Source organism: Gallus gallus, chromosome 3 (genome assembly GCF_016699485.2).
Source record: "Gallus gallus isolate bGalGal1 chromosome 3, bGalGal1.mat.broiler.GRCg7b, whole genome shotgun sequence".
Classification (NCBI taxonomy): domain Eukaryota; kingdom Metazoa; phylum Chordata; class Aves; order Galliformes; family Phasianidae; genus Gallus; species Gallus gallus.
Genome location: NC_052534.1, coordinates 12220582 through 12236965, shown reverse-complemented (window position 1 = coordinate 12236965; position 16384 = coordinate 12220582). Strand labels below are relative to the sequence as shown.

General features: G+C 50.3%; 1 protein-coding gene across 10 annotated transcripts in view; it reads right to left on the bottom strand.

Moving 5' to 3' along the window:
• The window catches only part of ITPKC (inositol-trisphosphate 3-kinase C), a 97212-nt gene that overhangs the window by 41263 nt on the left and 39565 nt on the right, over positions 1 to 16384 (bottom strand). For 9 of the 10 annotated variants that reach the window (XM_046939509.1, XM_046939507.1, XM_046939508.1 and 6 more), the window contains 2 exons: positions 8706 to 9156; positions 6715 to 7872 (listed from right to left, as the gene is read on the bottom strand). In XM_046939509.1, the coding sequence (XP_046795465.1) occupies positions 6715 to 7719 (1005 nt within the window). In that variant the 5' untranslated portion in view covers positions 7720 to 7872; positions 8706 to 9156. Of the gene's footprint in view, positions 1 to 6714; positions 7873 to 8125; positions 9157 to 16384 lie in introns of those variants that run through there. The other variant, XM_046939504.1, reaches the window with a different exon arrangement.

The following is a 16384-nucleotide window of genomic DNA, read 5'->3' as shown; positions in this document are numbered from 1 at the left end:
CTATCCTCCACTTGGTGCAGACTTCTGCCTGCTCCCTGGCATCACAACGCTACAGACAAGTAGTGCTGGGTATTGCAGGTGATGATACACTGGTCTTCACTCAGGCAAAGCCCAAGGCATTTGGGTTGAAGGGAGTTTGGTGACAATAATGTCTGCGGGAGAAGACCCTCCTCTGCTTTGCACAGTCTTAAGATCCCCACTTTCCAAAACACCAGGTGTAAGGTGTAAAGCAAGGATGAAACTCCAGAAGCCAACGGTGAGCCCTACATCAATTCAGTGAGGTCCACGGTATGGGAACTGCAGATGCTGACCTCTCTGCAAACCAAATGTGTGATCTGAATGGTGAAGAGAATCTAACTCTGTACTTTGAACCAAACCGCATTAAAATGTTTGTCAGCGTGGCACTTCAGAGCCCTCAAATGTCTGTCTGGGGGGTGAGGGATGCTTAACTACTCCTTAAGAACCACAACAGTGCTGAATGCTAATGTAGTTCCTGTTGTGTAGAGCTGATCAGATGATGCACTGTACTACAAGAAGTTTCAAGTGCTAAGCAGAACTACACCACAGTTCTCCTCCCAGGAGCAATCCTCACGTTTTGGCTAACCATATATCATGGATCTGAAAGGAAGAGCTGAATTCCTTCTAGCAGGCTTTCTCCCCTCCTCTAAACCACTAATGAAAAGAATGGTCTTTACTATTTAAAAGAAAAAAAAAAAAACCAACCAACCAACCACACACTTCTTCCCATAGCTGAAATGTCTGATAACGCTGAAATCAATGTAGTGAAAGAAGAAAGCTTAACATGGGTTGTAGCAGCCTGCAGCTACTTCTGGTTTTGATATCACCATTCAACGAGAAATTGCAGGGCAGAGAAGCCCTGCACAGCCCACAGCCGATGGCAGCAGAGGGTCTCTCTGCAGATACAGAGCTGTGGAAAGAAGAGGCTGTAATCTGCTTTTTCCAAAAACATCCACCTTGCAAGTGGAGACGGTGAGTTTCTAAGTGTACCCACGTATCCATGCCAACTGAAAGGTGCCGCTGAGCGTTCACCCCCTCTGCAGAGCAAACTGCACATGTTGCTTCCTGAACACCGACTGAAGAGCCAAACGATGGGCACTTTCATTTGAAAGTGGTGAGCCTCAGAATGGAGCTTTCGCAGCCCTTGTGCAAATGCTGTGCCTGGCTCTGTGTGCATGATGAATGTGAATGTAATTCTGATAAGTATTACAGAAGACATCAGTGAGCAATTTAAGAACAGATTCCTGTCTTAAGAGCGCTCTTCGGCTAACCCTGAAGATACTATGGGAGCAAATAGAAAAGAAAGGTATTGGAGGAGGGGACTTTTCCTGAGGAGACATCCAGGGAGGCTGAGCACAATGAATTCTGTACGTGGGCCAAGCCAAGTGACCCAGCAGGCATGGAAGCCCATGTTGCCCTAAAAGTCACATTTGAGAACAGGGATTAGGCTGCTAAGTTACTTGGTGATTTGCAAATGTTAACATTTAGTTTTCACCGTCTGTTAAATATTAACATATCTTTCTTAGAAAGCTTGGCTGGGCTTTATTGGATGAAAGCAGGTCAAATTTACTGCACAAATTTACCTACTGCTATAAACAAAAATAATCTCTAACAATTACAGAAGACTAATCTTAGCCGAGGCAAAGTTTAACATTGCACATAGATGCCATTATTTCTCTAGTGAGTTAGAACAGATCTACAGGTAAAGAAAACATTAGCTCAGGGCTGGCTTTCAGTCACTGCGTGGCATGCGAGAGCTCAGTGCTGCGCTAATATTTTCTTCGCATGCAAATCCATCCTAACACATTATAGAAATAATATGGAAAACATGAGACAGGTGCTGACTACAGCTTGATTGTTTTTTTGTCTTTGCAAGGCTCCAGAATGTTAAAGACAAAACCGTAAAGTTTCCGTTGATCTGAGAGTTTAATTTGGAGGACATTCAGCTTAACACCACATGGGTCCAACCAGCAAAGCTCCTGACATCCTGCAATTGCCACCTGCAGCTGGAGATCCTAGAGATGGTGAGCCTAATGCTTGCTCTTGTCTGTTCTTCCTGCACCTCAGAAATGCTTCGGGCTTTCTTCCGTTTCTTTATGAACTTCTTCAGTGTGAAATTGTTTTAAAAACAAAATATGCAAGAGACGTCAGCTGTGCTAGCAAGTAAGGCATCTGCTGTGCACCCTGTCATTCCTGTGCTGTCAATCGTGGAGAACATTAGCGGAGAAGAAACCCTTCCCAATGAACTTAAATGTGTTGATGAAAATGGATCTGAAATAGCACCGCTTATCTCCCATCAGGTTATGGCAGCATCTTCACTTAGCCTACATGGGTGGGAGCCCAGAAGAAAGCTGCTTATCTGCTGAGAAGGCCACATGAGTAGGTAGGAGATGAGCAGCTACCACAGCGCAGTGCTTTGCGAATCCCAAGAGAGCCTTCTGACAGCCTCACGCTCTGCCCAGCCTGCCAGCCATGGGTGGGTCAGCCAAAAAACACCGTGTCGTCAGGTCTGCTGAATGTGCAGGAACATGGAAACACAGAGCTGCCCAGCTCAACCTCCTCTGTCTCTGAGTCTTCCCACAGCAGTGCTGAAAGAGGTTCTGTCCTCAAGGGAACAGCATGGAGCTGTGTCTGGGGAGAGGCAGGTGGGGGTTAGGGAAAGGCTCTGCCCCAGAGGGCGGTGGGCATGGAACAGGCTGCCCAAGGCAGTGGGCCTCGAGCTGCTGGAGTTCAAGGAGCATCTGGACAACACTATCAGACATAGGGTCTGATTTTCGAGTGCTGTCTGGAGCCAGGAGTTGGGCTCAATGATCCCTCCGAGTCCCTTCCAATTCAGGATATTCTGTCATCTTATGATTCTGACTCTCTCACCTCACCTCAAGGACTAAGCGTCTTCCCTGGGCAGTGCCATGCATACTGCTTAACAGTACACACTGCCAGAGCAAGCATGCTAACGAGCTAGACATTGTATTGATACTTTACTGGCGACACCACTCAAGCTCATAAGCTTAGGAGCTTTTAATACCAATATGACAGGAGGAAGAAGAAAAATACATAAACATAGTGAGCATAAAAATGCATATTCACGACGGCTCGCACGCATCACCATAGCCATGCAGTCATGGTTTCTGTTACACAGAGACTTCCTGATCACAGTGACAGCTAGGAAAGGGAATGAAGGCGTGTTTAGCTTGATGGATTTTTATAGGAACAAACCCTGCTTGCATTGTGGAACATCTCAAAGAGAAATAAGCAAGGGTCCCACTGGCCCTTGGCTGACGCAAACCCTATCTAGACCTGGCTCCTTTCAGAAATACAGCCACTGCAAGTCAAACAAATAAATCAATTTAAAAAATGCTGGTCAGCAGCAATGTCATTAGCATTTTCCAAACGCTCTTGCCATTTTGCACATGTTAATGGAAGTCTCTAACCCTAAGTAAACTGCTCTGCCTATGGAAAGGGGGAGAGGTTTCACAATGAACTGGGAGCTTCTCGATTACTATTCAGCACATATCCTTGCGCCTGCACAGCAGCTGTGAGAAAGACAGGAAGAGGAACACTATAGTATTTTGCACTGCTTTTCCAGGAAGTTTATTTTTTTCCCTTGACATGTCATTTTTCTCTAGCACACACTTGCACAATTTCTGCATTTCCTTTGACTCCTATTGCCTTGCTTCTAGCTGCTCAAGAATCGACAAACTAGAGGATTTAGTTCAATGATGATGACTTACTGTAATAATCGTCACTGGAACAGCTTTTGCTAAAGAAATACAGCCTGACTGGGGCCAGCTGTCCTGCTGTGAAGCATACCTCAGTCTACCAGCTTTTCCTTGCACTTCAAAAACAGGGTCCCCTAGGAACAAACTCACAAGTCCATATTTTTCCACTCAAGTCAGTGGGAGCCATGGCTACAATGAGGCTTCTTTGGGGTGAGAAACCCCCCTTGAGGAGCCACCCTGAGCTAACTGTGCCACTTGCAGTAGGGATGGGGAGCACACTCTCCCTCCCCTGCATATCCAACCTGCCCAACCAGCCAGGAGAGAAGAAATCCTCCCCCGGCACAACACATGCTGTGACAGAGCCCGTCCAAAAGCTGCAGTGTCCCCTCGGCTCGGGCAGTGGGTGGATGGAGATAGCTGCTCCTTCCTGCAGCTGCCCAGGCTGCTGTGCAGGATATGCAGCAAGGGCTGCCCCACGGCATGTCGAACCGCAGAGTGCTGGACAGATAGTCCTCCCACACAGCCCAAGAAGTGTCACCGCTTCAGCATCTTTGAAACCCTGCAAGCATCAATAAACAAGTGTGGGGTTTCTCTAGCAGCAGCCCACAGCCTGGGGAAAGCCACAGCCGAGAAAGCCCTTACGTGGAGGTTTACTCAGACCTTAAGTGGATTTGCAATTAGACAACAGCAAAATGTCAGACTGCTCTTATCGTCATTGCGCTTCACAGGTCTTTCACAATCATGGCATAGTTGCTGTTTCCAAGTGCTGCACGGCCACCGTGCCCCAGGGCCAGGCAATGCACTGAGCAAACAGTTTCAGCAAACCAACGCTGAGCCTGCAGCAGATATTCAGCCATAGAGCTGCTGCAGGTCACTGGGGTCAAACAAAGCGGTCCTGCCACCTTCGTCCCTTTCCCGAGGAGACACCATTTGCTTCGGCCGACCATCCAGCATGCAGACCCAACTGCAGGTGAAGCTCCCCACCTGAAGTACACCAGAGGACGAGGCCGTGCCAGATGCGGGGATCTGCCCCTTCCCCAGGAACACCGGGAGGAACTACAGCAGACAGCCGGACATCCCGAGCAGATTGGCTGAGCCTGACAGCCTCCAGAAAGGAAGGGCAGCAGCAAGCCTGCTGTTTATCAAATCTGTAAACAAGCTATGGAAGATGTGCAGTGCAGAACATATCTGCAATGAGAATGGCTTTCCCACTGCTCACCGCTCCTCCTCTCCTGCAGGTTCCCCAGCCCTTCCCTGTGTCACCTGGCACAGACCGGCAGCACCCTGCCTGCCCAGCACCGACTTACTCAGCTCAGAGGGGAGATGGTTTGGAGATGGATTGATTTTGACAGTAAAGCACGAGATGCAGAGAGAGCTTCTCACACATTCTCACGACTCACTTCCGGACAGTGCGCACCGTTAAAAAGAAATAGTGAGTTCACAAAACAAATGAGTGTGCAACCTGAGACTGCTTCAGTAGCTGTCTTCTGCTGTCACTACGGATTTAAGATGTTGCCAACCAGTTGCACAGTCAGCCCAAGGCCCCGGGACACCTTCTGCAGCAACATCAGGGACGCCTTTGCCCATCGGTGAGCTGTTCTCAGAACATCAGTGCCACCCGGCAGAAGGAACGGCTGTCAGTGTGGAGGATGGAGCAGAGGTTACTAGATTACTACAGCTCATGCACGAAAGCAATGGAATTTAATCAGCAGAGGCAGCGATAAAAGGCAGAGATCTGATTCGCCCGTCAAGAGCCCCAAAATACAGAACTGTCTATGAACACGACAAGACACACATTCGTAACTTCATTAACTGTGCTTTTACTCAACTGTTGCTCTGTCCTGAGCGGAATTGAGCCCCAGTTCTTGGAACAGAACGAAGGAAAGCAAAGATGTTTATTTCAGTCTGCTGAGTGTTTGGTAACCACAGTGTGTCAGTGCTTCATGACTTTGATAACTTTTCTCTGCTTTGGTCTTCCTTGTGTAACTGAGCTTAGCAATTGAGTTTCATTATCACGTATCTTTGGAAATTAAACAGAGTGAACCACACCACTGACAGCTGACGGGCCATTACCAGGCTCTTTACAGGGAAGGAGGCAGTGAGCAGCCCTGTATTTTTCAGGGTTTGTCAGTGTGGTCTCAAACTTCAGCGCTGATCTCAAAACAGGGCAATGTCTCCCATCTGGATGATAAGCCCACATGCTGATCAGACAACCTCATGACAGCCACCCTGGGAGGTTCAAAGCCCTCTAGAGAATCATAGAATGGCCTGGGCTGAAAAGGACCACAGTGATCACCTAGTTTCAACCCCCCTGCCATGTGCAGGGTCGCCAACCACCAGACCAGGACGCCCAGAGCCACATCCAGCCTGGCCTTGAAAAGAAGCTTGAGAAGCTGTGTGACAGCTCAGTGCAAACCTCCGTGTGGAGCATTCAGACACAGGATGAATCCCTAGCATGACACAACAAATCCCGTGAGCGTCTGCCTTTGGAGAATGCCCCAAAGCATCTTCTCCAAGGAGACCTCCCTGCTTTAGGGACAAGACAGCACCGACACTTTCTTTTACCTGAAGGCTCCCAATCAGCAGCGGGGGAAAGAAAGATCCACAAACAAATGAACTTAATATAAATAGCTAAAAATATGCTTCCCTAAAATATAAGATACTCCACAAGCAAAAAGGTTTTTTTTTTTTATAAATGGGAGGTAGCAGGGATTCTAAAGAAATGTGCTTCCATATGAAAGGCACGCAGATACCATAGCGATGGGCATCACCATGTATAAACAAAACTTAACAGACGCTTGGCCAGTAAGATTTCTACTCTGAAGAGGAACTAAGTTTCCCCTTAGGCTCATGCAGATCATGGGAATCCTCAGGGGAACCCAGGGATCTCTGCTGCCACAGACCTCTGCCCTCCCACAGTGCCCATGCTAGCACTGTGGGGCCACTCCCCCCTCCTGAGGGCTGCCCCAGGACTCACCACTCGGGGCTTCTGCTGGTCCAGAGTCTGCAGAAAGGCAGGTGCCTGGTCCAGGGTGCGCTCAGGGTCACTGGAGATGTCCTCTTCAGACTCCTCCCAGGATGATGAGAAGCCGGTGGACGAGGCTGATGATGAGGACAGCTTTCGGACAGGCAGGCTGCTGGGGGGCACGGCACCCGCCTCCTCCTCTGGGCCCCCCAGGTCTGTGATGATGACGGCGGGAATGCTACCACCAACGACTGGGTACTGGCCCTCCAGTCCTGAGGTGGCCATCACCACCTCACCTCGCTGCGGGCTGGGATCTGATGGCTCCGTCCCCACCGCCTGCCCCACGGCCTGCCCCTCCATCACCACGAGGCCCGCAACGCTCGGCCGATCCTGGGCCCCACCAGCGTCAGGATCCTCGCTCTCCCCACAGGCCTGTGGCCGGGGTCCTGTGCCGAGCCCCATCATCGGCACCGTGGGGCTGGCAGGCCGGGGTGAGGATGGCCGGGGTGAGGAAGGCCGAGGCGAGGAGAGCCGAGGCGAAGATGGCCAAGATGAAGATGGCCGAGGTGAGGATGGCTGGGGCGAAGAAGGCCGAGGAGAGGATGGCGGAGGGCTCCACGGCGAGTGGGCCCCGGAGCTGTGTGCCTGGATGTGTGCCTCGAAGAGCCCCACTTTCTGGTTCACCTGGACGTTGTGCAGCTCTCGCTGCAGGCGCCGTGCTGCAGGGGAGCCTGGCGGCCTATCTCCTCCCCGGCTGCCCCGTCGGCCCCCAGGGCTGACCAGCTGCGGAGGGGGCTCCTCAGGCGGAGGGAAGAGGAACGCGGAGCTGAGGCGTGGGGAGCGGGGCGACACGGTGGTCGGGCTGAAGGGAGGGAGTGGGCAGCAGCTGCCGGCTGTCTCGGGGCTCCTGGGCAGTGCTTGCCTGGAGGGAGGTGGTGTCTTGCTCCCGCTGCTTTTCACCTCACTGTTGCTATTCATTATCACCAAGCTATTGAGCGCATAGCAGTACACAGCCATAGTAGTCAGCCGGAGCGCACAGGCAGGCCGCCGCCTCGGCACTCGGGCTCAGCGGGGCTGCCGGGGCTCTCTCCACGCCAGGATCAGCAGCATCGCCAGGGAGCAGCCGGGGAGCTGGGCTGGTCCTGGTCCGCAGCTCCATAAAACGGATGCCTAGAGAGAGGGAGAGGGAAAAATGAGCAGGACTCCGTGCACAGTGGGCAGCCATTCCCACAACAGAGTTAGGGAGCGCTGGCCCAACCGGTGGGAGCTGAAAGTTGGAAGCTTCTGAGTGCTTGTCCCAAAAGCTGACATTTTTGGAGGGAAGCGAAAAAGTCCAATAGCTCAAATTTGCCACCTTCTGGTTTGTCACCTACAACCAACGGCGACCCAGTCTCACGCAGTGACTTCGTTCAGTGATACCTACCTGCCCAATTGGCGTGGGACGGGACCACGTCCCCACCACCGCCCTACCCACCTACACACAGCAGCACGGGTGTGCACAGTTGCACGCGTGCTCTGCCCCATTTCCCTGCGCACACCTCCTGGGCTGTGCAGCCGCCCCACTAACAGCCCGCGTCCCGCTCACGGAGGCAGCTGGGGGCGGCTGCTCTGCGTGCACGCAAGAGGGGTGTGCTTTTGGCTCCTGGCATTCCTCTGCTCCCCTGCCCGCCTTTCTTTGTGCCCGTTTGTTCCGTACGCCTCCGGAGCCGCAATCCTCATCCCGTGCCCGGCGCTGGGAACCCCACAATATCCATACAGAAACGCAACCTACGCGAGGGTGCGGGCTTGTTTACGCCCCTATGTGCTAACCCCGGCGACGGGCGTACACTTCTTCGGAAGTACCGCGATGCCATCAGACGCGCCCCCCGCGCATCCCCGGGCAGAGAAGCGCCCCCAGGTTTCCGCGCAGCCCCCGGCACCTGGAACCCGGCTCCGTCCCCTCCGCCTTCCCCGTTCCTCCCGGCCCTCCCGGAGGGCAGCCCGGGGCGCTCTGAGGAGCTTACCTGGCGCAGGCTCCGCGCCCGCCTCAGTGCGCGCCGCCCCGCCGGCCGCAGCGTGCTGCCGGAGCCATCTCCGCGGGCGCGCTGCGCCGCCGGAGCCCCGCGCTCCCCGCGGTTATATCGCCCCTCGGGGCCGGGAGCGCCGCGTTCCCCGCTCCGCGCTGCGGCCAGGTCCGCGGGACGACCGCGGAGCCCTCTCGTCGTGCGGCCGGAACGGCGGGGAGAGCAGGAGGAGCCGGAGGAGCAGGAGCAGGAGGAGCAGGAGGAGCAGGAGGAGGAGGAGGAGGAGGAGAGGGAGAGGAGCCGAGAGAAGGAGGAGAGCGGAGGGAGGGGGTAGGAAAGCAGGAAGGAAGTTGTGAGCCTGTCTGGGGTTGAACTCAGCGGAACAAGTTTCTTTTTTTTTTCGCTCTCTCGCTCGCTCTGTGCTGCTCGGCAGGACCGCTGGAGGGAAACACTGAAAAAAAAAAAAAAAGTTTCCATTGTTAACTAAGAAAAAAAACCACGTTTCGGCCTCTGTGGGTTAAAGATACACGATCCGTTTTCCACCCCTCGCCCCGGCGCCCTGTGGCTGGCTCGCTTCGAGTCCTGCACCCTCAACTCTGCAGGGGCCTGGCCCTACGGGGCTCCACATGGCGCCCGGCACAGCTGGCAGGGACGAAAGGAGACGCGCACCCTCCCGCTCTCCTCTTGTACCTCTGCTTCTCTTTCCAGCCTCTCCTTTGGCCTTCATATTCCTCCTCTGTGCACAACCACCGGGGCAAAGGCTTGTGCCTGCACCCATAGGAGCGAAGATCTGAAAGTCCCCGATACCCCCATGCACCCACTGTGAAGCAGAGATCAGCCTGGCCACGTGTACGGCATCCCATTTTCCCCCAGTCACGACAGCTCAGGCCTGGTGCTTTTCAGCATGTTGGCCGCCCGCATCAGACCAAAGTCAGGCCGGACAGGCTCTGAGCACAAGATGGAGCTGTAGCTGTCCCTTTGCTCATTGCAGGGGAGTTGGACCAGATGGCCTTTAGGGGTCCCTTCCAACTCGGTTCTACGCCACTGAGCTGGGCAGCCTCCCATGAGCACACCCTGTGGGGTGGGCGGCCACCGGTTGCCAAACCCAAGGGATGGAAGCCGTCAGGCACATCCATTCCTGTGGCTCTGCCCTGGCTTTGGGCAGGGCAGCTGCGTCCAGCACACTGCTGTCCTCTCTGGGGCAGGGGAGGCCACAGGCAGTGCTTCCTCAGCTCCTCGGCCCCCAGGCACGGGTCCCACTTGGCAGAAGGAGCAGGCTCTTGGCTGTGATACAGCGTGATTTCTGTATCAAGATAACTCATTGGATATAGTTGTCTCTGTGTCAGCACTTCAGGAGAGCAGGCTCTGTAATTTGCTCTCCAAGTAGTGTCAAGGTCAGGCCTAGATGGCAACTTTTGGGTTGTTCTGGACCGGCCATGGAAAAAGACAGAAAAAAAAAACCCAGCTGCGAGATGTCTCTGCTGGGATTTTACAGCTAGGAATTTTCCCTAGAGGGGGGAAATGGTTGTCACAGCAGACCAGCTTTTTGTCATGAAGGCGTAACCTCCTGAGTGTAAACAGGGGCAGAAAGGTCTCTGAATCTGCCGAAGGTGCAGATTGCCAATCCCACAGGCAGACAGACGGACACCCAGAATGAGCTTATGTTTGTTTTTCCAGTAGAGAAATGTTATTTTGAATTCAGGGCAGGAAAAGAGATTTTTAGACTTTTTCCACTTGAGTCTGTTCCCTCGGCGTCTGCGCTCGGTTAGGAACTGGTCTCTCATGAAATAAAGCGTGTGATCAATCTTTCTCAGCAAAGTGACCCCTCTGAGTATAATGGCACTATTCATGATCACAAGCTTACTCATGTGTGCAAATATCTGCAGATTCCATTTTTTGTTGCTCTCACTCCCTCATGTCAGCCAAAAGTAGGAACATTTGAAAGAGAAAAATAAATGCAGATAGATAGATGCAGATGAATGGGTGACTTCCTTCTTAAAAGAGCTTAAAAGAGCAGCACTGTGCTATGCTAATATAATATGTATGTACTCGCAAGCACTGCTGAGTATCTGTTTGCATGTTTTGACTGTTCTTTGGGGTTATTTACATTGAGAGAACTCACACCAGCATAACCATGATGGGTGCTTAAAGTTCTTTCTTAAAGTCAAAGAATCGTAGGATCACCAAGGTTGGAAAAGACCTCCAAAATCACGCAGTACAACCGTTCACCTATCACCAATATCTCCCACTAAGCCATGTTCCTTGGTACAACATCTAAATGTTTCTTGAACACTTCCAGGGACAGTGACTCCACCACCTCCCTGGGCAGCCTATTCCAATGCCTGACCGCTCTTTCAGAGAAGAAGTATTTCCTAATGGCCAAGCTAAACCTCCCCTGGCACAACTTGAGGCCATTCCCTCTAGTCCCTTTGCTAGTTACATCAGAGAAGAGGCCAACATCAATCTTGTCATAATCTCCCTTCAGGCAGTTGTACAGAGTGATAAGGTCTCCCCTGAGCCTCCTCTTCTCCAACAGAACCACCCCAATTCCCTCAGCTGCTCCCCATAAGACTTGTGCTCAAGACCCCTTACAGCTTTGTTGCCCTCCATACTCCAGGGTCTCAGTGTCATACTTGTAGTGAGGGGCCCAAATGTGAACACGGTACTCAAGATACAGCCTTGCCAGGGCTGAATGCAGAGGGATGATCACATCCCTGCTCGTGCTGGCAAGCTATTTCTGATACAAGCCAGGATGCCATTGGTCTTCTTGGTCACCTGGGCACATTGCTGGCTCATGTTCAGGTGAGTGTCGACCAATATCCCCAGGTCTGTTTCCTCTACAGAGTGTTCCAGCCACTCTGCCCTACACCTGTAGTGTTGCCTGGGGCTGTTGTGGCCCAAGTGCAGGACCCGGCACTTGGTCTTGTCCTCAGCCCAGCTATCCAGCCCATCCAGATCACACAAGTCACACAGATTCAAGCCCCTTCTGATATTCATCCTATCTGCAGAGGTCAGGACAAGAGAGTGGTGAACTCACTGCAGCATATTTACTGATTCAGAACTACCTAAGGGGACACGGCCTTAAAATATGGCAGTATTTAGGCCTAAGAATTGCAATATGTGATGGCCAGAGCGAGAGCTAGAGCGATTCTGTGGACATTGCGCACAGCAACAAGATTCTCTTTACGAAGGAAGCTGCTAATAAAAGTTAAAAGAGAAAAATATATATATCTGGGGATAAATACCTTTTCAGAATGGGCAGGTATGGGTGGAAAATAATTGCTTCCAGACTGGAGCCAGGCAGCAGTCCACATTGGGTAGTGAAGAAAGTGCAGGCAGCTTTCAGCACACTTGTTTCCAATCAAGTGGAAACCAAGCGTCTGAGTTTAGACTAAGTGGAAAGCACGAACTGAAACGCGCTGTTAGTCCAAACCAGCGACAAGGATGGAGGTAAGAAAGCAGGCAAGTTTCTTTCCTAGACCACATGGATGCCTCCAGACACCAGTGCAGCTGTAGCTGCTTGGTGCTGCTGAGGACCCCCCGTGTGTCTTTGGTACTTTCGCATTCAGTGCTCTACAGAGAGAAAATAAGGACATCCCCACTCTGACTCACTTGCCATCTCAGCACACATCATCAAGCAGAAGTGCAATTTGCATTCCCAAAAGAGCTCAATTATGTTTAATCCATGTTCTTCATTTGAATTTATACTTCTTGCTTCCAAAGAAAAGCACTGCAGTGCATGAGGTTATCAAAGCAGGCTGGGCTAGGGCTTCATATGCAAACACTTGTGTGGGCACCTTCTCCTTGTTCTAAGGCGTGAGGCTGTTAAAATGAGCAGACTCTTCCACTTAGGAAGAGCTCATGTTCACAGGATGTATTTATTCCTGAAACAAAGCAAGGACAGACAATTAAGGTCACAGAGCTGTCCTGGCTGTGTAACATCTCCTGCTGACACACGGCTATAAGTGTTTTGGGAAAGAAATATCACAGCTGTCAAAACTAATGGCTTTCCAGCACCTCAGTGCACTTGAAGGGGGACCAATTAATTATCATGCTTTATTTAAAAATAGTTGTTCCAAATGTGTTCACTGCACCCAGTGAACATGAGCAAGTGTCAGTACTTTACACTTCAAGTGCATGGCATATTCCCCTGATCTGCTTTCCTTAGGGAAAACTAGAGAAGATGTGTACTGCTTTAAAGAACACATTCCCCAATCCAAACAACAGTAACAAGGGGAAAAAACAAAAACACAGAGATTATGGAAACAAGGTCCTGTACTGCAGAAACACCTCCTTCTATGGAGAGGGCAGAACAGTTGCATGATAGATGCTGGTCATCCTACTCATACAGGGCTGTGTTGTAAAGCTAGAATAGGACAGAAAGGATCCACAATCCACTTAGTATCAATCCAGTTGTTAAAAAGGCACACAGAAAAATAGCATAAAAGCAGAGTCACGAAACATCGATTCCTTAAGTATCCTCCTTCTTCCGTTCTTCCTTTGTAATAAGATTCGTTCTGTAAATTTTTACTTTCTCATGTTTTGGACTAGTTGGGCAAGACAGCCTTCAACGTGTTTCAGAGTTGAGTCTGCTGAATGGTCACAATTTATCAATTTCAGCATCAGAAGGATGGTCAGCATCACCGCAGTGAAAGCCAGTACTTTATGGCACTTTCTCACCAGTGAGTTGAATATCACCATCTTGTAAAACATAGAGATGGACAAATACAAAGTAATTCTACAGCCAGAAAGTGTGATGGAAAATCAATTTGGCTGATACTTCATGAGAAAAGGAACCACAGAGGAAGTGAAGGAACACTGAGCTGTGTGCTGACACTGGCTGCTGTTTGGGCAGGTGGCTGTCACATCGACAGCATACTTCTGGCCTGGCTGCTTGGCAGGCATAGCTAGAGAACAGGACTCTGGTGTTTGTCTTGCATCAAACCTGCACTGCTTCAATGCAAAAACAGCTCAGAAAGCAGCAGCTTTGCTCAGCTCTCAGTGACCTCTGAGCTGGGTTACCTTGTCGTTTGTTCCCCTCCTGGTGTCTTGCGGGCACACATAGGAGGGCAGAATTAAGGAGGGACCGGTTAGTATTTGTTGTGCCTGCTCCTACTCTGGCACTAAGAACACTAAGAACATCAAGAGCTCTGCAGAGGCACCAGTAGCAAGTTGATGTGATTCTGGGCAGACTGTGTTCTGCACCCACGTCTGTCTGAGCTCGTGCATCCACCTGGATCACAGAGGAACCAGTTTTGTTTTCTGAGAGCCTCCTCCACACATTCCTGCCCACGCCTCGCCCTGTGCTGCACCAAGCAACGTGGCTCGGTGAAGCACAGAAAGCAGCCAAAGGTCTCAGTGGCCTTTGGAGGAAGACCCATATAGCCATGCACAGCACCCACATGCAGAGCACTAGTGCAGGGTTAAGATCAGGTTTTGCTGCGGGACTTTGGTGAGATGTTACAGACCTCAAGAGATTTAAAATGTATATATGGAAAATATTATTCATAGTGAAGTAATCTGACAAGGAATTACATACACAGACGTAAGGCAAGAAAGGTTAGGAAACCCTATCGCAAGCACAAGAGTTTACTTTTCTCCTGATTCAATGCACACATGTCAGTGGCCCCTTTATTTTTCCCCCAGCTAGTAAATTACTCATAATGAAGATGTGAAAGGCTGATGTGAATGCCCACTGGGTGTTTTATACCCTGATATACCCAACAGTTCCGCTGTTCCTAGTTCTGCCCCGTGCCAGAGAAGAGCCCAGTGTGCACCACAGCTGCGTTCCTCTGAGCTGCAGCATTGGCAAGTAGGCTCATGGTTGCTATTTGCTGATAATAAGAATACAAACACATGCATATCTGGGGAGTGACCCGTGATTCAGCACTAATGTTTCCTTTTTTTGCACAGACCAAACAAGAAGCACGAGGAACACATGAACTCTGCATTGTTACTGAGCTTCAGTAAAAACCAACTAACAAAGGGAAATCCATCCTAGCCGAACCCCGAGGCTATTAAAAGTTGTACCTCGTTCTGCGGTTGTGGGGATAAAACAACTGCAGAGATATACTGCTTCATTGTTTGAAGAGGTTTTTCCTACTCGTGGATCGTACTTATTCCACTGGGCTGTGACCACATGGCCATAATTGGGCAGCTTTGCGTTTGTTTGAGATAGATACGATAGCGGCAGGAAAAAAGATAAGCTGTTTATTAAATGCACAGCGTGTCTGTGTGACTGCTTTGGGTTTCGCAGTACACAGCGGGACGTGCAGTCTCCAGGGCCATGAAATTCCACTGCACCTACATGAACATGAAATCACAAGAAATGCTGTCCAAGTTTCCACTCTGCAGTGAAGGATCTCTGTTGTGAAAAACTGGTAAAGAGAGGGCACTGAAGAGGCCATAATTAGTAAATTTAAAGCCCATACTGGGATGCGGGCATTTCATTTAAAACAAAATGTGTTGTCTGTCTCCAAGAATCTGTTTTTGCATTCAACTGAAAGCCCATGGTATAACAACCCTTTTTAAGGATTTACCGCAGTATTCCTCGTAGTGCACACAGAAGAAAGGACAGATGCTTGCTTTTGTCTGTTCCACCGTGGAAGGAAAAAAATAAAGATTGTTGAATGACTGCAGGAGAATTTATTAAACCGTGAGATCTATGTTGATTTGACATAATTTTCATTATTATTTTCACGCTCGGGTGTAACAAGGATTAAAGTACACACTGCATGACCAGAGGTACTCCTAGGATAAGCCACATGAGCACACATAAACTGCTGCACTGTTACTTTCTCTTCTGTGTATCCTGACAGGCTAGCACTTCTGCACAGGCACTCACCTCCGTAGCACACCCTTGCTGGCACAGCCTCTGTTTTTTTTTGGATAGTACCAAGAGCAGTTTTCCATCCACAACCTGTACTAGTACCAACCAGTACTCAGAGCCCTATCTCCCTGCTGCTCCCTGCCCAGCTCTGGAGACATCCATCCTCAGAGCTGTGCATTGCCCTCTAACTGCATCATCTGTCTGCAGCAAATCAGCCACACAGCAGTTTTCTTTGCTGCCCTCCCACCCGCCCTATCTGGTAAGTGTGGGACAAGACTCCTGTAATTCCAAGTGTTTCCAGGTTGCTTCTGAATTGTCTGAGTTATTCGTCTCTGATGGAATACACGTAAAAGATTTTTAAGCCATTGCTACAGTCTACAAAGTTTCAGATTTTTGACATTTTGCACATTAATATCATACTCTCCCAAACCTTGGGTATGTTTCTGTGACCAGTTTACATTTACGTGTAACTGAACCGAAACATGTAAAGCCACATTCAGGTGCCTGAGTGAGAAGGCAGATTTCAAGAGCATGGATGGTTGTTCGCTTCCCCATGAAGTCTGCCACTCTTCTCAGGTGTGCCCTTCTCTGCACAGTTCTTCTATGCTCCAAGGAAGGGGATATCCATTCTTCTTTTTCTTTGGAAAAGGTGAAAGTTATTGCATGGTCTGGCAGGAACCAGAGTGAAGCTGCTTGAAGTTAGATATCTTAAAAGCCAGTGCAGCTGGAAAAGAAAGATGAAGGTCTGGCACATAGAGGAGAGATTAACTGTCCATTTCTGTGCTTGCTGGATGAGGGCTGATGAGCCAGACTCTACTGCGTTCCTAAAGATGGTATATTTACTCCCTGC